At 43.5% G+C, this 17,673-nt stretch overlaps 1 protein-coding gene across 3 annotated transcripts in view; it reads right to left on the reverse strand.

Moving 5' to 3' along the window:
• Positions 1-342: 342 nt before the first annotated feature.
• Positions 343-17,673, reverse strand: part of CEP295 (centrosomal protein 295) — a 541,368-nt gene continuing 524,037 nt past the window's right edge. For all 3 annotated transcript variants that reach the window (XM_069202438.1, XM_069202439.1, XM_069202440.1), the window contains 2 exons: positions 15,557-15,656; positions 343-504 (listed from right to left, as the gene is read on the reverse strand). In XM_069202438.1, the coding sequence (XP_069058539.1) occupies positions 469-504; positions 15,557-15,656 (136 nt within the window). In that variant the 3' untranslated portion in view covers positions 343-468. The remainder of the gene's footprint in view (positions 505-15,556; positions 15,657-17,673) is intronic.

Genomic DNA, 17,673 nt, shown 5'->3' on the forward strand with positions numbered 1-17,673 from the left:
ACTCGTTTGCAGTCTCCTACTACATATGGTTCAACAAACAATAACGAAAAACATAGAAATATCTGGTTTTTATTAAAAGATTTAACCAAAGTTTTTTTTTTTAAATCGAGTACTTTTAAAAATACAACTTTACATAATACTTATAAAATACATTATTTGTGCAGATCAAGTTCTATTTGAAATATGACATCTCTAAAATTAAACAGAACATTGATACATATTACATAATACAAAGTGCAGCTCTATTGAATATCAATAACGCATCAGTAAAACAGGTAAAATAGGCTTTCAAATAAGACCACATTATATCCTTGTTCAGATGTTGTAAACGTACAATGAATATTCTTTAAATATAAAATTCAATAATTTGTCAATCCGCTCAATACCAAACATTTCTAGGGGACAGCATATCAGCATTTCAAAGCACTATTTCTTCCGACCTTCCAATCTCTTATGAAGAAATATCTTTCATGACATTTTGGCCCGCAGTTTTTCCAGAGTTTTCTGTATAATGAAATAGAAGTAATTGAAAGAATTAGGAATAACAATATTTTAGCTACAATAAACAATCTTGAAAACGGCTGTTCAGTCCTGACAATATGAAGCTTACAAGAAAAAGTCAAATGTATTCACTACAGTGATTCTAGTACTGAAGACCCATTTCCTTCTGCCTACCAGGACGCTCTGCCAATAAGGAGAACCAGTCACTCTTGCATCGAACTAAGGGCATTTTAAAATTTGGAAGCTGGGGGCCAAGATGCAATGCCATATGATATACCGGTCTAGAAGTGGGTCACCTTAAAACAGTAAGAATATAAGAATTATTATAGTGAGCAAGTAAAAGTCAAATGTAACGACAGTTTTTCATTACACATAGCTTTAAGAAATTCACATGCATTAATTGTGTTTCTGACAATAAGTCGGGAATCAGTTTAAGGTGGCAGTATTACAGATATTGACTTAATAATGTGTTCATGTAACCTATGAGCCTCATTGACTTTGCCTGCAAATTAGACAAAGTGGGAGGTGAGGGGGAGTGGAGAACTAAACCTGCACAAAGGAAGTCATCTTAAGATTTGTTGCAGGAATGTAGTGTGTGAAAACAAAATAGAATGTGAGTCCAATAAATCTGCTGAATATACAAAAGGTGAAGAGGTAATTACAGATGAGGTACTGTTTACATCAACGGCAGTAGTTCTTTAAAGAATACACTTGGATTTAATTACACTTGCAAGCAGTACGTAAAATCAGAAAGGCAGGAAACAGGCTCAACATAAAGAATGAGATCCTGGAACACTGTTGTCCTGCTCAGATTTGTTTTCCTTAGCTTCACATCAAGGCAGTGATAGCTGGGCAATATATTTGCAATGGTCTGTTGTCTTTCAGCTAGGTGTGTGTTATACAAATAGTGTATACATACACTTTTACATTTGCGGATCTGCAACATAGCTGCTTTACAGATGTCCAGGAGCAGCACACTTTCAAAGATCACTGCTGAGACGGACAGCCCTTGGCTGACTGGAGGAGGAACTAGTGATGACCTGGGGAGGCGCTGTGGCACAACTGGTAACTGTGGAAATTGGTAAATGGCTCCTTAAATGGAAACTGGGATAGTAATAATCTTCCCCCAAACTCTTTGATTGTCCTTTCAAACAATACAAATAATGAAGAAAATTCCTTTACCTCCTGGGGATAGGTTGTCTTCAAGCCACAAAATGTAACTGCTATGCTCCAGAAAAAAAGTTACATACTTTTGGTAACACTCTTTCTCATTGGTAGTCTATCTACTGAAATCAATAGGAGTGTAACCAATTTTTCCAAAATCTCATGAAAGGGGTCTCTAATTTCTTTTAGGAGACCCTCACCAGCTAATGTCTCCCAAGAGTATGTTACTCATCTGGTGAACTCCTAGCTGATAGCGTCATCATAGAGTCTCCTCTTTCTCCTAGCCCAGGAGACAGTCTCCACATAAGTGCAGGAGACTATTCAAGGAGCCGTAAAAAGGAAAAGTTCAAAAAGGTGCAGTGAATTGTGAGAAAAGTGATCTAAAAATACCTCTATCTCGCATTTATCTTCCAACAATATTATAGTAGGGATAGGGTATAAATAAAAACGAATGTGGGGTGATGGGAACAAATTATATGTCCCACACATATCATGTCAACATGCTTCAGCCCACTCTTGCCCAAAAGGGTCATTAGCTTTCTTCAGGACCATAGCTCTACGGACCCCAAAGTGTCCAGAGATGGATATTACCTTCTAGGTCTTCTACTTTAGCACAATTGAGAGTTTTTGCTGCTGTTGCGAATGGGTGAATGGAGGCCAAAGTCAGGGGATGTAGCCTGAACACTGGGGAAGTGGAGACCACCTCATATCCTTTAGGCCCAAAGGTGCTCCAGAGGTATCCATTTGGGGACCAAATATTCTGCACATGGCCTCTTTAAATTTGAAGAGTTGTTGTGTCATCGCCGATGGCCCAGGGAAGTCTAAGAGCATCAGCATGAGAGCCGGAGCCAGTTCAGAAGATAGGAGAGAGTTTGTGCCTTGGAGGCACCAGTGTTGTTGCATGACTCCTTGTGGTGGAAGTGGTGGGACAAAGTGGAACCATGCTTCGACTTCATGTGTTTCTTTGACTTACCACACGATCTTGACTTCAAAGATACACAAACTCTAGTGGGGAGCGGAGAGTGCTTCCAGACCCTAGATTTTGATCGAGACTCCTTCATTTGACAATAGTGTTCAGCATCTCAGAGTTTAGCTCTGCAGTCTTGAATGTCCCTCAAGTTCATCTGGGCGCACTTGTCGCAGGATGAAGAAACATGTCTGGAGCACAGACATCAGAGACAGACCTCGTGGTGGGTCCCTCAGCTTACAACCTTTTCGGTTTTCCAAGGGGGCATAACCCCTTCACACTGGAAAAAAATTCCTGACAGAATTTGAGGGAGCAAGCTCCAGATCAGCGTTGAAAGGTATAGAAAGAAAGGAATTTAAATCGGCACACAGAGGTGGTGACTATGGGGTGACTTCTATGTCACATCTGGGAAGGGACAGACCCAACCTGGAGCCGCACGATGCCACCTACCAACAAGCAAGGGAATTGTTGAGAAAATTCAATGGATCCAGTCTGACATCTGGGGGTATTCACAAGGTGAAGAATCTATGGTTAGGAATATGAATCAGAATGGTTAGATTACCAAAAACGAAAAGCTCGGAACCTGTGACCTGAGGATGAGTGAGGCCCTGAAGTGTGATCGAACACCAGTCTTATCTACTGTGACAGAAATTAAAGCTGAAGAATTGATTACAGACTACAAAAACTACTTAGCTTAGCTAGGATAATTTGCGGATCACCCTGGGAATCAGGGGTATTCCAGGACAGTCTCTTTGTGCATGCCTCCTCAACCACGACCACCTCCAGTGACGTCAACCCGATGGTCCACTGCACTGGGATGCCCTGGACCGAGGAAAAGAGGTCTTTGCTTCTCCCAGTCTTGTGAGACTTAAGACCACTTGCAGCTTGCTAGTGCAACTGGACTGGTCCCCCAGCGTCTGCAGCCTATTTTTGTGGGCCACCTCCACCGTGACAGATGACCGACACCCGGCCACCCCGGACCGAGGAAAAGAGGACCACTGGTGTCCCTACGTCCCTGAGCATCACAAGACCTGAGCCCACTCGGTTGCCCACCAAAACTGGACACCTCGTCCTAACTTACATCCTCTTTCCAACTTGACTGATACCCATTAAGTGCCATTAGGAACCCGACAACGCACCACACTTGCAACTGGCTGCCCATGTGCCACCCGGTGTCTTACTGGTTTGGTCCTGGCCCTTGCCCACTACTCACTTTAAGTCCAGGAGATTGGTCTTGTAAGTTGCTGTACTCTACCTGTTTGCCATGTTTGTTTTTCCTCCATAGGATACCATAACCTTTTGTGCTGCTAAAGATGCACTTAGTGGGAAGGGTATGCCCAGAAGTGGGTCCCGTGCTCACTGTGCCACTGGATTCAAGCTAGCCTGGCTGATGAAGGGTTATACCCTGAAACCGGTCCCAGGATGCTTGTTTCCGGTCCACGGAGGACCTGGCCAGGCAGTTCGTGCTGGACTGTAGCCATGAGGAACAGGGTCAAGACTGATTTGCATATGGCTGGGTCCAAACTGGGGTTGCAGGGTGAGCAAAAGAATGTTGGATTAAACCCAGACCTGTGACTGGGGGTGAGTGTTTGCATTGTTCAGCACTCAGTCCATCATCCTTTTGTGTTCTCCTAATTCTTCCAGCATGGGAGTTGTGCCAAGTGCCTCTGCCTGCATCTCCTTTAGGTGCAGGAGTTTTCGCTGAAGAATCCAGTCACTCCTGCCATATCCACACTATCTGGGCAGAGTAGATGTAGAGCCAAAGGGTTGCGTAACCACTGTGCTATAGCCACGTGTCCCACTACAGTGACTCCGTTAGGTCCACCGAGGGCCATTATAAGTGGTGGTGGGCGCTCCCTGTTAAGTAACCATGCCAACTTGTGCCCCAATCCATCTCCCTCTCTATGCAATTTCTGTCTGAAGTCAATTGGGAGGTAGCAGTCCAACCTATCCCAGAGGTTCACCACCTTTCTGTAGAATGCTGCAAGTGTTTCGTTCCCACCCTCATTACCCGTAACTTTACTCTGCGCCTCTGCAAGGTATCCCTATGCTATTCCCAGCTCCCCCTCAAGTTTCTTCCTGATACCATGTTTTACTGAGACTAAGCCCTCTTACAACCACCTCTAAAGCCCCCCATTCTGCATTTCTCATACTTGCTATATTCCAATTTCTAACAAAATAGCAGCAGAGAGCCTCGCTCATATCTAGATCATATTCAGGGTCGTTACCACCCCTAGACGCAACCTGCATAGCGGAATACGTGGCCTGTGACCTCGCAGAGCACACCAACAACAGAGGGGTATGGTCAGAGAGAAAACGCACCTGATAACTCGCTTTTACCACATTTAAAATTCTATCATTGGTAAGCATGAAATGGTCTAAGCGAGACACTCCCCGAGCATAGGAGAAATAGCTAGAGAAGTATAGCTGTCCTCGCCATTTTTTGTGGAGTTTTTTAGCTTTGGCCTCGAGCAAGTGAGTTTCTTGAAGAAACAGTATGTTAGCTTGCAATCTCTTGAGATACGTGTGTCCGGTATCTTTTAACAAACATTCAGGCCTTTCATGTTCCACGTGATCATTCGTACTTGATTAGTCATATCTAAAGTGGTACCATTCATGCCGCCATCCACAAGACACCTACATCCTCAACCCCACCGCCACCCATTCAGTACCATACTGTCTCTCTTGCACACGCATGAAACTTAGAACATCAACATAACAAATTGCCCCCCACCCCCACACGGAAAACTTTTCTGAAGTTAACTGTGGTTGCCCCACTATCAATGTATCCCAACCCTGTTAAACTACATAACTGATCTTCTCCACTATAGCTCATTTTAGCAGGATGCGCAAGGAACTGAGCCCCGTTGTATTAGTTAACTGCAAGGGAGAGAGTTGGCTCAACACGCGTCAGGCCCGGCCCAGCCCACCTCCCTATGGACCCAGTGAACTCTCAGAACCCCCACTGTGTTCCCCACACCCAGTGTGAGAGAAAGGAGAGGAACTTAAGACGTAGAGTACAAGAACACTGAAAAAAGAAAAAAAAGTGAAAAGAGGAAGGTGGGCAAAGTATCAACTGTCCGCCAGGCCGTATTCCCAATGACAACCCCGGAACTCCCGCAGTCCCCATCCATGCAGGCCTACATACATCTCACCTTTCCCGTGCCACCCAATAAATAGTAAACTGTTAATAAACTCGAAGGTCCATTGTATTTATGTTCAGCCGGGGTGCCACCATGTTATCCGTCTGAGGTCTGCTGCAGTGTTCATCATGCCATTCTGTCTAGGAGCTGACTCATCAGGGGTAGTCCCTCATTTGATCTCTTGCTAAAGTTCATATTTGCAACACTCTATTACTCCGTCTCTGCTGGCGACTGTACTGGACTGCTCTGCTGGTCTGAAGAATCACTAGGTGACATCACAGCTGAAAGATTCAACGAGTGTCCTCACCTCCTCCTGCTCTAGCCTCCTTGATTTAAGATCCAGGGATTTGTCCGGTCACACCAAGACTCTTTCTGCAAGGGAAGGCGATGTCTTCCATCTCTGGCTGCGCCTACCAGACAATGTTCCTGTGGCACTGGGCCACTGGGTTATGATGCAGGTGCAGGTGAGCTCTGCACTGGGATTCGGTTACCCTTGCTGACCTCTAACCAGTCCCAGGTCTTCTCTGGTGTCAGAAAAAGGTGTATGCGGCAACTGTAGATCACTTTTAGTTTAGCAGGGTATAGTAGCATATATTTCAGGCCCATGGCCTTCCGTTTTTGTTTCACCCCGCTGAAGGATTGTCCCTGCGTCTGCACAGCCCTAGTGTAAGATCGTACAGTTCTCATACTGTGGGCCCCCATGTGTACGAACCATATGTAGGATCTTGTCCGGAGCTTTATGGTTGAGTAACCGTGCTATGATAGTGCGTGGGGGTGCACCTGGTAGGGGCCACATGGCAAAGGACCTTTGGGCATGTTCAACTGCAAAGAATTTAGAGAGGATGGTCACTGGTAGGGCCGACGAGATTCATTCTTCCATAAAGGCCTCTGGCCTATCTCCCTCTGCTTTCTCAGGGAAACCCACAAACCTGAGATTTTTTCTGCTGGATTGACCCTCTGCATCCTCGATGCGGGCTTCCATTGTCTTCAAGAGGGTTTCAAATGCTGCCACCATGGCCCCAAGTCTGGCCATCTCTTCCTGGAGTTCCTTCACTTGGCCTTCCATTTTCATAGACCTCTCAGCAACTCTGCGCAGGTCCACCTAGTGAAGATCCACATCTAGAGCTATGGCATCGATTTTTGTTTGCACTGGCTGCCCTGCTGCCTCTATAGCTGCGAGTATTTGTGCCCCGGATGGTTCCATGGGGGTTGGTGACGTTCTCTTCTCCCCCTCGCCCCAGATCTTGTTGTCTACTACCTGCGCCCTGCGCTGTATAACGATCCATTTTGGTCTTCTGTGTACCCCTTGCCGCTCTGTCCTTACCCATGCTATAGCGTTTCACTATGTGTAGAGAGGTGAACCCCCTCAGAAGTAGTTGTCTAGGTTTTTCACACAGGACGCTGTTGCAACTCTATACCCAGGGGGATGGTGGTGTGATAAGTATTAGTAATAGATAAACTATGGCGTTGTGGGCAGCTTCCCTATGTCCATACTGGGGGAGGAGGGTCCCAAATACCAGTCACACTGCACTGTCTCCACGCTTGCCCTTTATTCTGAGTGGTGACCCCAAATCACCCCTACCTTGTTAAGGGTTCTCCTCACCTGCGTATTTCAGAACCAGCAACCTGGGGCCAAGGAGCCATCACAATAAGTCAAATGATTCCCCTCCAGCCAGGGCCATTAATAGGCAGCCAGCTGCATGCCTAATCAGGGCTGCATTGCTCAGTCAAAATCAGCGGACTGGGCAGCAGCCCGGGTCCCATTCGGATCGCCCCTCATTTGCAGCATTGTAAGGGGCTGGGGGGTGTTGGAGCATGCTTCTAGTGCTGCTGCTTGGCGATCTTGTCAGCCACTCCTCGATGTTTAATAAAGTTAACAAGATCCTAGCCAAGCTCATCCCACTGCTCCCCAAAATTGTCAGGTCTGATCAGCTAGGATGATCAACTGCCCGTACACTCTGAACAATATTGGCACTCTTGTATTCACTGGACTGCAGTCAAGGCTGCAGCGGTCCTCCTGGAGCCTACAAAAGTGCCTGACTCGCTGCAATCACAATACACCTGCTTCATTAGAGTACATTATTATATCAGCAAGCCAGTGGCATAGGTGCGAGCAAATTTCAAGACCCTCTTACTTGTTTCCGAACAGCAGAGGTATGTGATAGCGATAGAGCCGATAGCTCCGCAGCTCCATTCAATCCAAAGGATTAAATTCAGTTCATGGAGATTTAGTAAGGGTTAGAGTCAGATAGGGAGTCGTAACCGAATAAGTAAGTTTTCAGTTGTTTTCTGAAACGCAGGTGATTGTTATTTGATCTGAAGGTAAGCAGCAAAGTGTTCCAAAGCCTGGAGGAAATAAGGCAAAGAAGCACCCTTCACATCTGGCCTTTTTCATCTGAGGGATACAGAGCTGGTACAGGCTGGCTGATCTAACTGCTCTGTTAGGATGATATGGACTGATCAACGTAGAAGACGCAAGGGCCTGTCTTGTGTTTTGCACAGTGGGTCATGCACAATAATTCAAACTGAATCCTTTTGCTAATGCAGTGTGGTAAGTGCAGAAGACAAAGACCGCATCATGAGGATAGCTAGGAGGATCCGGGCTGCGGCATTTTGAATTACTTGTAGTCTTTTGATGACTGAAAGAGGACTCCCTAAATAGAGGGAGTTCCCATAGTCAAGGCGACATAAAATCGCCTTGAACCACCACTCTCTCCGAACAGCAACAGGTAGCCATCTAAGTGTCCATCAGCATCTTTCTGCAAAGGACCTAATGTACTGGGGTCAACCTGTGGTAGTGTTGCTGTATGTGGATGATGTAACTCTATATATCCAGACCCCACAGACAAATATACCTTCAGTTAACAGGGAGCTCCCGAGATTCAGCTGGATGACTGGGATAAAGATCATTTGGGCAAAATTGGTGGTCTTCTCACACCACAATATAGATTGAGTTCCCCTTGAAATGTGCCTCAGGACAAGTGAAGTACTTGGGAATTTGGTTTAGTTGAAGTCTTGGAACCTTATGTCATGAAAGCTACAGCAGGGTGATAATGTGACTGGAGCAACAGATAACAAGTTAGATAGGGCTGCCTGTCCCCATGGCTGGCAGAATTGCTGTAGCCAAAATGGTTGCTCTTCCTACATTTTTAGATCTATTTGTTTGCTAACATTCCAATTCCACTCAACAGTAGTTCCCCAATAGACTGATTTAGTCTAATTAGATTGGCCTGCGGGGAATGGGGGCCAAGTTTAGTGTGGGAGGTGCTCAGCCTACCACCTAATCGGGGTGGAATGTGTGTGCCTGGCCTGGAATGACATTATTACTGTGCCCGGGCCCAATATTCACACTACTGGCACTACCACACTCCGTCTAAACTGCACATACAGATAGAAGAAAATAAGGCCACTTTCTGCCCTGTTAACACTATGGTATGTCTGCATGCTATGGGACCATCGATGGTGATTGCCACAATTAAATGCATGTTCTGGACATGAGATTGTCTCTGTAGGAGAGCACATCTGACTTACATATACACGGATGACGTACTAGTCGAGTGAAACCCACCTCCTGTCCCTCATAGCAGATGGTAAAGTATCCCAGCATTTGGAAAGCATGCAAATATTCTATTTAGGGGACTTCTGCCCGGAGGAACAATTCCTTCTTACAGAGTTGGTTGCAGCTCTTCTTGGATACATTCCACTCAATATATTTTTATAATACAGGCTGCGCTCCACCTCCAGGTAGCAGGCAGTCCGATGCCTGTGCTGACAGGGGAACAGTGGCATTTCTGCTGTGCCCAGACAGATATGCCATCTCCCAACTATTGACTCCACCTTTTATATCATAAATACTTGCAAATGATGTACTGCACACTGCTGTCGTTATATAAAATGGGGTTGAGGGAGAGCCCATATTGTGCCTGCTGTGGCCTAGCGGATGTGGGCTTCCTCCACCTGGCCTGGGAGTTCCCAGGAATAGTGAAATTCTCGAGGTGGTACTGTGCACTACTGATGATATGACAAATGTCCAGGTGCCTAGGTCACCCTATGTTGTGCTGCTCGGCTACTTTAAAGACATTTCAAATCCAGTGCAAAAAACTCACTGCCATCCTACTCCTGATGGCCAATCAGACTGTCAACGGGATGGGGTAGCTGCCCATTGTTCACAGCCAAATATTGGCTCCTGGATGCTGCATATTGTCAGGAGCATTTAGATGCCACCTTGTGACCTAGAGACATCTGAGGGCCACTTAGGATACACCTGGCGTTTCAGGGGAAGGGCGAACACTTGGGATCAGGTGCTCGCCAGAAGTGTGAATGCACGGCACCAACGCCCAAAAGTGTTAGGGGATATTGATGGCTCTTTCTGGTTGGGGTGCCGGGAATTGAACTGATTTCTGCCAACATGTTTTTAGGGTTTACCCTGGGATACCACAACAATGTACTTCGGTACTGCAAGATGGGAGAGTGGAGGGTCAAATGGACAATTCTGTGCTTCAAATAAGTCTTCCACTTGTTACAGCAATAATACATCTCACATTCCTCTCTAGTGGTATGCACACGCTGATTTTCTTGTTTGGGTGTTTTATTTTGATCTCAATAAAAATTGTAATAAAAAAAAACATTGTTCAGCATGTGTGGATCAAACTTGTGGCAGAAAGTACTATGCTGCTTCTTAATTTTGATTTGGATGGCAGCATAGTCTAGGACAAAGTTAACTAGATTAATCTACTTTAGAAGTGCCGTTGGGGTGGAAAATGGGGGAGGGGGGTGGAGGTGCAACACCATTCAATTCAAAAGGATCACTCAATGGCACTGCGAAGAAGCCCCTGCATAATGACAAGGAATCTGAGAATGAGCAAAACACCGCTGGAGCTCACATGGGAGAAAGCAGCAGAATGTACAAACTAAGGAGTTAATGTCAGGAGCTAGTTTTTAGCCACGGTCAGAAGCACCCAACAAAGCCAGTTCAGTGAAGAAGCATGGACTTTAATATTAAACCCTTACTGATAGAATTCAGCATGGTACTATATGTTGATTGAAAACATCAGTGATGTGGTTACTTGCAAGTGATGCAACACCATCTCCTGCAACCTAGCTTTGAGTGGCTAGTCGGCTATGTAGGAAACACTGCTATTCACAGCCTCCTAAGATGAGCAACCACCACAGTCATCACCTCTGTGAAGACTTGATGTGCTGACGTTAACACAAACAGAAGTACCGTGAATTGGTAGTGTGCGGACACCACCACAACTCCCAAGTACCTCCTGTGCGAATGCCATATCAGTATATAAAAATAACGTGTCCAGCAAGTCAAATTACACCATCCAATCTTCTGCTTCTAGTGGCAATAGGACTTCAGGTACGGACAGCTTCTTGAACTTCTCCTTCCACAGGTAAAAGTTCAGGAGCTTGAGGTCGAGGCTCTGACGGAGACCGCAGTTCTTTTCAGAACCTGGAAGTACCAACTGGCATCCCTGCCAAATGTTCTTTCTGTTGCCAATTCTGCCACTCCTTCTGCAGAAGAACTGCTACTACCTACTGCAGAATGTGCAGAAGATTAAAGGGACTGTTAGCGGGAGGGTACAGAGGAAGGGTTTCTGTTGGAAGGGGTAAGGCATACCCCTTTTCAACAATCTGTAGGACTCATCGGTCCTACCACTGGCAAAACATGCTCCTTCTGGGATTAAATAACGTGCTGAGGAGGAGAAAGGCTGCTCTTGGCAACTTTTTCCTTTCCAGCTCTTTGCACTGCTGTACAAAAGGGCTTTACAGTTGCTGATGAAATTTTACAGAATGACGCTGCTTTCCTTGAAAACTTGAAAATGTCTTGGATTTTTGAAGTGAGGAAAATCCCTGGAAGTAGACTGCAAGCCTTAGGATATGGTAGTGGCATTGCACACCTTAAATCTTTCAAGGGTGGCATCTGTCTTGTTACTAATCAGAAGTTCTCTATCTAAAGGCGTTACTAAACAGGAGGTCTCCATCAAAAGGCATATCCATTAGGGCATTTTGGACATCCTCTGAAATTCAAGGGAGCTCAACTAGTCAGCTGAGTCTACTATAGCCTTAGAACCCGCCGTAGCTGGCTCTACCGGCTATTAAAGGGCTGCTCCCGCGTTAAATGCATTTAACAAGGGAAAGGGCCTTTAAAAGCCGGTAGAGCCCGCTATGGCGGGTTCTAAGGCTATTAGAACATTCTGCCACTCAGGGCAGAATGTTCTATTAAAAAAAACAAATTGCTCACGGAGCCCGAGGGGATTAAAATCCCCTCGGACTCTGTGAGGCTTTGTTCACAGCTGTTGCTGTGAACAAAGCGAACATTGGAATGTTGGCGCTGTGGGCTTTTACCGGCCAGTAAAAGCCCGCAGCACTCCATTGTCTTCAATGGACATGCCAACATTCCAATGTTCTAATATGGGTCTAATGATATACTCAAGAGCATCCTGACTATCTCAGCGAAATGATCACAAAGATGCTTTGTCAAGTTTAGGATGACCATATGAGCCATATCTCAAAGACCATGGACCAAGACCAAAACCAACAAGATGCATTTAGTGATTGTAAGCAACGCGGCCTGTCAAAAGGACCTTTTTACCTACTTCTTGCAGTTGTTTTGTTCCTTTATCTGGAGGATGGGATGGAAATTAACCTGGGTTGAGTTTTGTGGAAGATTGCAACACTAGACTTTCAGGGTTGATTGCACCCAGAGGAATGAAAAGAAGCTGTTTTTTGCTGTGGAAGAACCCACAGTGGGAACAATGTCTATGTCTGAGAGGTCTGCAGACCAATGGCAGTTTGCAGGCCTAATAAGATTTTGGAGTCAGTCAGTAGGAGAGGAGCTACTGAACCACCATCATCTGTGTCTTTAAGATCTCCTCAGATAATGGAATCCGTCCCAAAAATATAATGAATCGTTTCTCTGAATTGATAATGTGAAATCATCTTGGCCCCTTTTGTCTGACTTCTTCTAATAAATGTTGTGCCTTCTAATGGGAAAGGTGCTATTTGACAATCCTTCCAACCTCATTGGTTGAAGTAGGAGGTGACAGTGCTGTAGACAGGGCTGGTGGAACAAACAAAGGTTGCAGCACCAGAGCGACATTAACCAGGCCCAGCAGACCAAATTGCACCAAAGGGAAGCTAGGCATCATCGGAGGACTAGCTGGCAAGAACCCAAGAATTGCATTTTGCATGGAGCCAGGAGCACACCAGAAGGGACCTATGCCTCTCTTAAAAGCTTCCTTATAGCCTGGAAGAAATAGGCCAGGCCAGCTAGCTATGTGGAAACTCTAGAAAGTTTGGTGCAATTGCATCGAAGGGCATCATGGGATGTTGTGGTAGAAAGGCTGGAACCAAGGCCAGCAGTTTTAAAAGAACCTCTTGTAACACCAAGTTCAAGCTCCGAAGAAGAGGGAGTCCTAACAGATGTTGGGGGCATAGAGGGCTCAGAAAGGGAGGACTTAACTTTGGAGAATGAATGACACCTATGAGATTGTCATCTATGCATCTTTTTAGTTTTTTTCCTCTTAGCCCTAGAGGCCTTTGAGGAAAGAGTAGCACAAAGCAAAACAAGACCTGGCTTTTGACCTGGATCTTCTGCCCCAGGAATATTATTTGGTCCAAGCCATAAACATTGTGGCCTCACTTTTCTTGATGGTTTGGGATTCATACTTTGAAACCAGTCACAGACTCAAGTTTGGAGCCAAGATGCCATTAGAAGTTGTCACGTGAGTCCAAGATGGACATCTGCGCATCAGACCAACAACAGAGTTTAAACCCCAAAATTTTAGGATGGGACATAATCCCAAACACACTGCTGTAAATAATTTTTTTACTGAAAAGAGAGATGAAGTTCATCCCAGAATCTGGGGAGGAAAGCTGCGGATCCGCATCAAAAGGCACAGAAAAAACTGAACATCAGGGTGCCAGGCTGGGCAGTATCCAGTGACATCACTATGGACCAACGTCCAGCATTGACACAGAGCCTAAGCTCCCTAACATGGCAGGGGAGCTATCGGAGAAGTTTCCAGAGCCAACCTAGCACCTGGGAGATTCAAAGGTGAAGGGTCTGAAGGTAGAATTATTCATCAAAACATTGTTGTTTCAAAAAAATTTCCAGTTTTATTCAAGCAGGAATACAAATATGTTTTGTTTAAATGTAGTTTACTTGGCTCTTCAAACCCACAGCAAAATTTGAAATTCTCCACCACTCTAGTGCTTTTAAATTGAGTGTATTCATTATTGGTTGAACATACTTATAGTATTCACTATGTTTAAAATAATCCCCGAACCTTTTGAATCACTATGAAGATTGTGTCCTGATTTAAATGCCAATTCGAAAGAATAGGGCTCAATGGATACTAAATAAAATAAAATGTGAAGGTCTGCACCTTTCTCCTGGATCGGCCCTTGAAAGGTAGGTGCATGTTGCACGGTACCCTGCTGACATGTAACCAAAAACCTGGTAACATTTCTAAACTAAAAGGCTGAAGGCAGAGTGATGAATAAATGACTCCGGTACCCCAAGATGGCAATATAGCACCATACCACGTCACTCATTATATACATATTTTTATGTTACATGACTTATCAATTGATTTTAGTACACTCTAGAAAGATCCGAGTGTCCTCCATTTAATATTCATTGCCTGCCTGAGACTGTAAATATATCCGTTAGTTTTGAGAAATTAGCGCTTTTGTTGGGAATAATGTGCTAGTATTAAAAATGTGTTTTGCAGACAATCCCTGTTATAAGCCAAATTTTTAATGACAGGTGTATTGTAGAGAAATTAAAAACATGCATTCTAAAATGTTTTTTTCTTTTCAAGTATGCTGACACAATAGGTTTAACAAGACTTATATAAATAAAGAAAATAAAGTGCAAAATGGAAAAGATAAAATGCTCTGTTAACCATCCATTTATTTATTTATTTTATGTTGTTTAGGGAAGTTAAATATCCTGCAAATCAATACAGCACTGTGAATTACGGGAAATAGTTCACAGCTAGACTTCTTTTCTGTGAAGTGCAAGCTTTGAAACCACTGCCAAACATTCAATAAGAAGGCTTACACTGTTTTCAATTAAAAAAAAAAACATGGAAAAAAGTAAACTCAAAAAAACATTAAAATGTAGTCTACTGAGAAAATAAGATGAAATTAAAATTTTAAAAAAGGAAAGAAAATTGTAAATAAAAATGTAGCGGGAGCTGGGCAAAGGGGACATCCTCCAGCTAAAGTAAAGAGGAGAATTTACAGTAAAGTGGGGAAAGGGGAAGGGCACTATAAATGGGTTTCTAGGATTCAGAGGAATTAAGGAATAGTAAGTGCTTTATAGGGTAGGGTAGGATACATTATGGGGTGGTATGGGATTTTTAAGTTTCAGGGAAGGGTAGTATTTAAGGGGTAGCAAGGGTTATTAACGGTTCTGGGAAGAGAGGCATTAACTAGTAATAAGTGGTCTTTAGGGCACAAGGAAGGGGGGCATTAAGGATTAGAAAGGGTTGGGTAAGTTTTAAGGGTGTGAAACCAATAAGTGGCACAATGGGGTTATTAAATAAATTAAAGAATGCTATAATAAAAACAACTTTTAAAATATGACACTTTTGGAATTGTCATAGGTAATTGTGAAGGATACAACATTATTAAAGCAACAATTTTGACTATAACGTAGTTGACATTTTTAAAGTCAACTTTATTACATACAACCATATATATTTTATACACATATGAACATACATACACTCCTTTGTTTTCTCACAAATTTAAAACGGATTACCTTATGAAATTCCTTTGCCTTCCCTCTGTTTTTATTATATGTTTCTTGCCTCATTTTCTCCATCCTTTTGGTTTTGACTTCTTCCAACTGATTATAAAGTCTGAAAAAAACATAAATAAATCATAGCAAACGCAGTGCTACTTTAAATGTTTCATGCAAAAAGCATGGAACTTTGAAATGTTCTTGGGTTAGTGGCTAACTGTTTAGATAATAATTGTGAATATACATGTTTACAACTTCTTCCTGCTTCTCCACCAGGAACACTGGTTTTAAGATATACTAATTCAAGAGATTTCATATTCAGCTGAATTTTGCTCTATAAAACTATCCTTTCACACACCAATGAATTATTTCACAGGATTAGTTTAAGGCTTCTATGCCCTTTTCAAAGAGTCAACATAAAGTTCATCAGATTTATTCTGAAATGGGGAGTAATTCCAGACTAAAAAGTGCAAACATTAATACTGGCACTGGCCTAATACTAAGATATGTGATATTTCTAGACACCCATATCTTGCTAATTGTCAAGATCACTTAGTTTGCTAATAACCTTGTCCCTGCTAGATGAATCTTCATGAAAATTTGCTAAACAAAGATCATCCACCTCAGCTCCTGCACGGAGTTTTGGGTTGATCTGTCAAGTGGGGGCAGAGGAAAAAGAGGGTTCCCAAAACATGAAATCTCCATGCGATTTGGTGTAAATTTGCTCAATCGTTTTTGAGAAACTACGGGTCAAACATAATTATATATTTTGGCCGTTGGGCTCGCAAGAGTGCAAAGTAGAAAATGGAGACATATGCGAGGTAGAGATTTCTGTTTTCCACGTAAGCCTTCACGCTCTCGCGGGAGGAAAAGGCTCCTCCGAGAGCTCTGATTGGCTGACTGCTGGAGTGTTAGAAATGAAATGGCTGCCATTACCTTTTACTATGAAAAATTGAGCATGTTGTGGAAATTAAGTAAACAAGCTATATAAGGGGCAGCCCACCTAGATTTAGAGATGAGGTGTGTAAAAGATAACGGATCAAAAGGAGAGGGACCGGGAGATTACAGGTCCAGTGTACAGCCTCCCAATAAAGTCGTAAACAATCAAAGAGTACACTGTTCCTATCTAATTAGACATTTAAAGTGAGCCAGAAATGTACAGGAGCAAGGACCCTCATGCATCACAATGGATGACTGGCATCATCATTGGGACAGCTCCTCGTTAGGCTGGTACTGCAATGCCTAACGGGCTCCCCACACGGGGAAGCTCTTAACCGGGGTGCTCAGTAAGTTGAACATCCAAAAACCTTTGTTTTGAAAGGGTGCCCAATTTGGAGAGCCCATGTGTAAGTGGAGTGAAATAGAAAAAGTTAAAATTGGTTCATCATCAACAAATATCACTCATAATTTAATCAGTTATATGTGATGAAGACCAAGATTAAAAACAAATCAGAGTGTCAGGGTGATGGATGATGGTCACCCACTCTAAAAAGATAGATACTATGTGGTATCGCTCTATAACAGGTCTACATGTTTCGCGTCCAAGTGGTCCAGCCGGATCCTATGACGCTTCTTCAGGACCAAAAAACAATCTACTCCAACATTCCGGAATAAATATTCAACGAAATCAAAGATAGGTAGTCACTTACTTAGTTATGTTCGTATAACAAAGTCAACCATCCCCAATATCAGGATAGCGCTTAGAAGGATCAAGGTCAGTCAAAGGAACTAATAGTTTCTAGATAGCAGGTTTATTAACCTACCCTCGAGACCTGTGTCCTTATCGAACCAAAGATAACTACTGTGAAGATAATAAATGTATTGTTTTAAACTCATTTTTACAATCTCACTAGACTCTTGCAGGATCGTGAATAGTAAAAAGGAATAGATGAGTTTGCAATATACTCTACTAGTAGGAATTAATATTGTGGTCTTTGTTCTTGAAAGGAGGTGTGTAAGAGATAAATACTGTGATAAGTAGTAGGTTCATTTTTTATTTAAAAAAATGTTACAATCTTGTGAGAGTTGCAGGATTCAGAAAAACAGAAAAGAGCAGGTGATCTCTGAATACACTGTAATATGCAGATTTGCTACTATAGGAAGGACGCTTACTGGAGGTTGTGTTTATCAGAGTC

Source organism: Pleurodeles waltl, chromosome 8 (assembly GCF_031143425.1).
Source record: "Pleurodeles waltl isolate 20211129_DDA chromosome 8, aPleWal1.hap1.20221129, whole genome shotgun sequence".
Lineage (NCBI taxonomy): Eukaryota > Metazoa > Chordata > Amphibia > Caudata > Salamandridae > Pleurodeles > Pleurodeles waltl.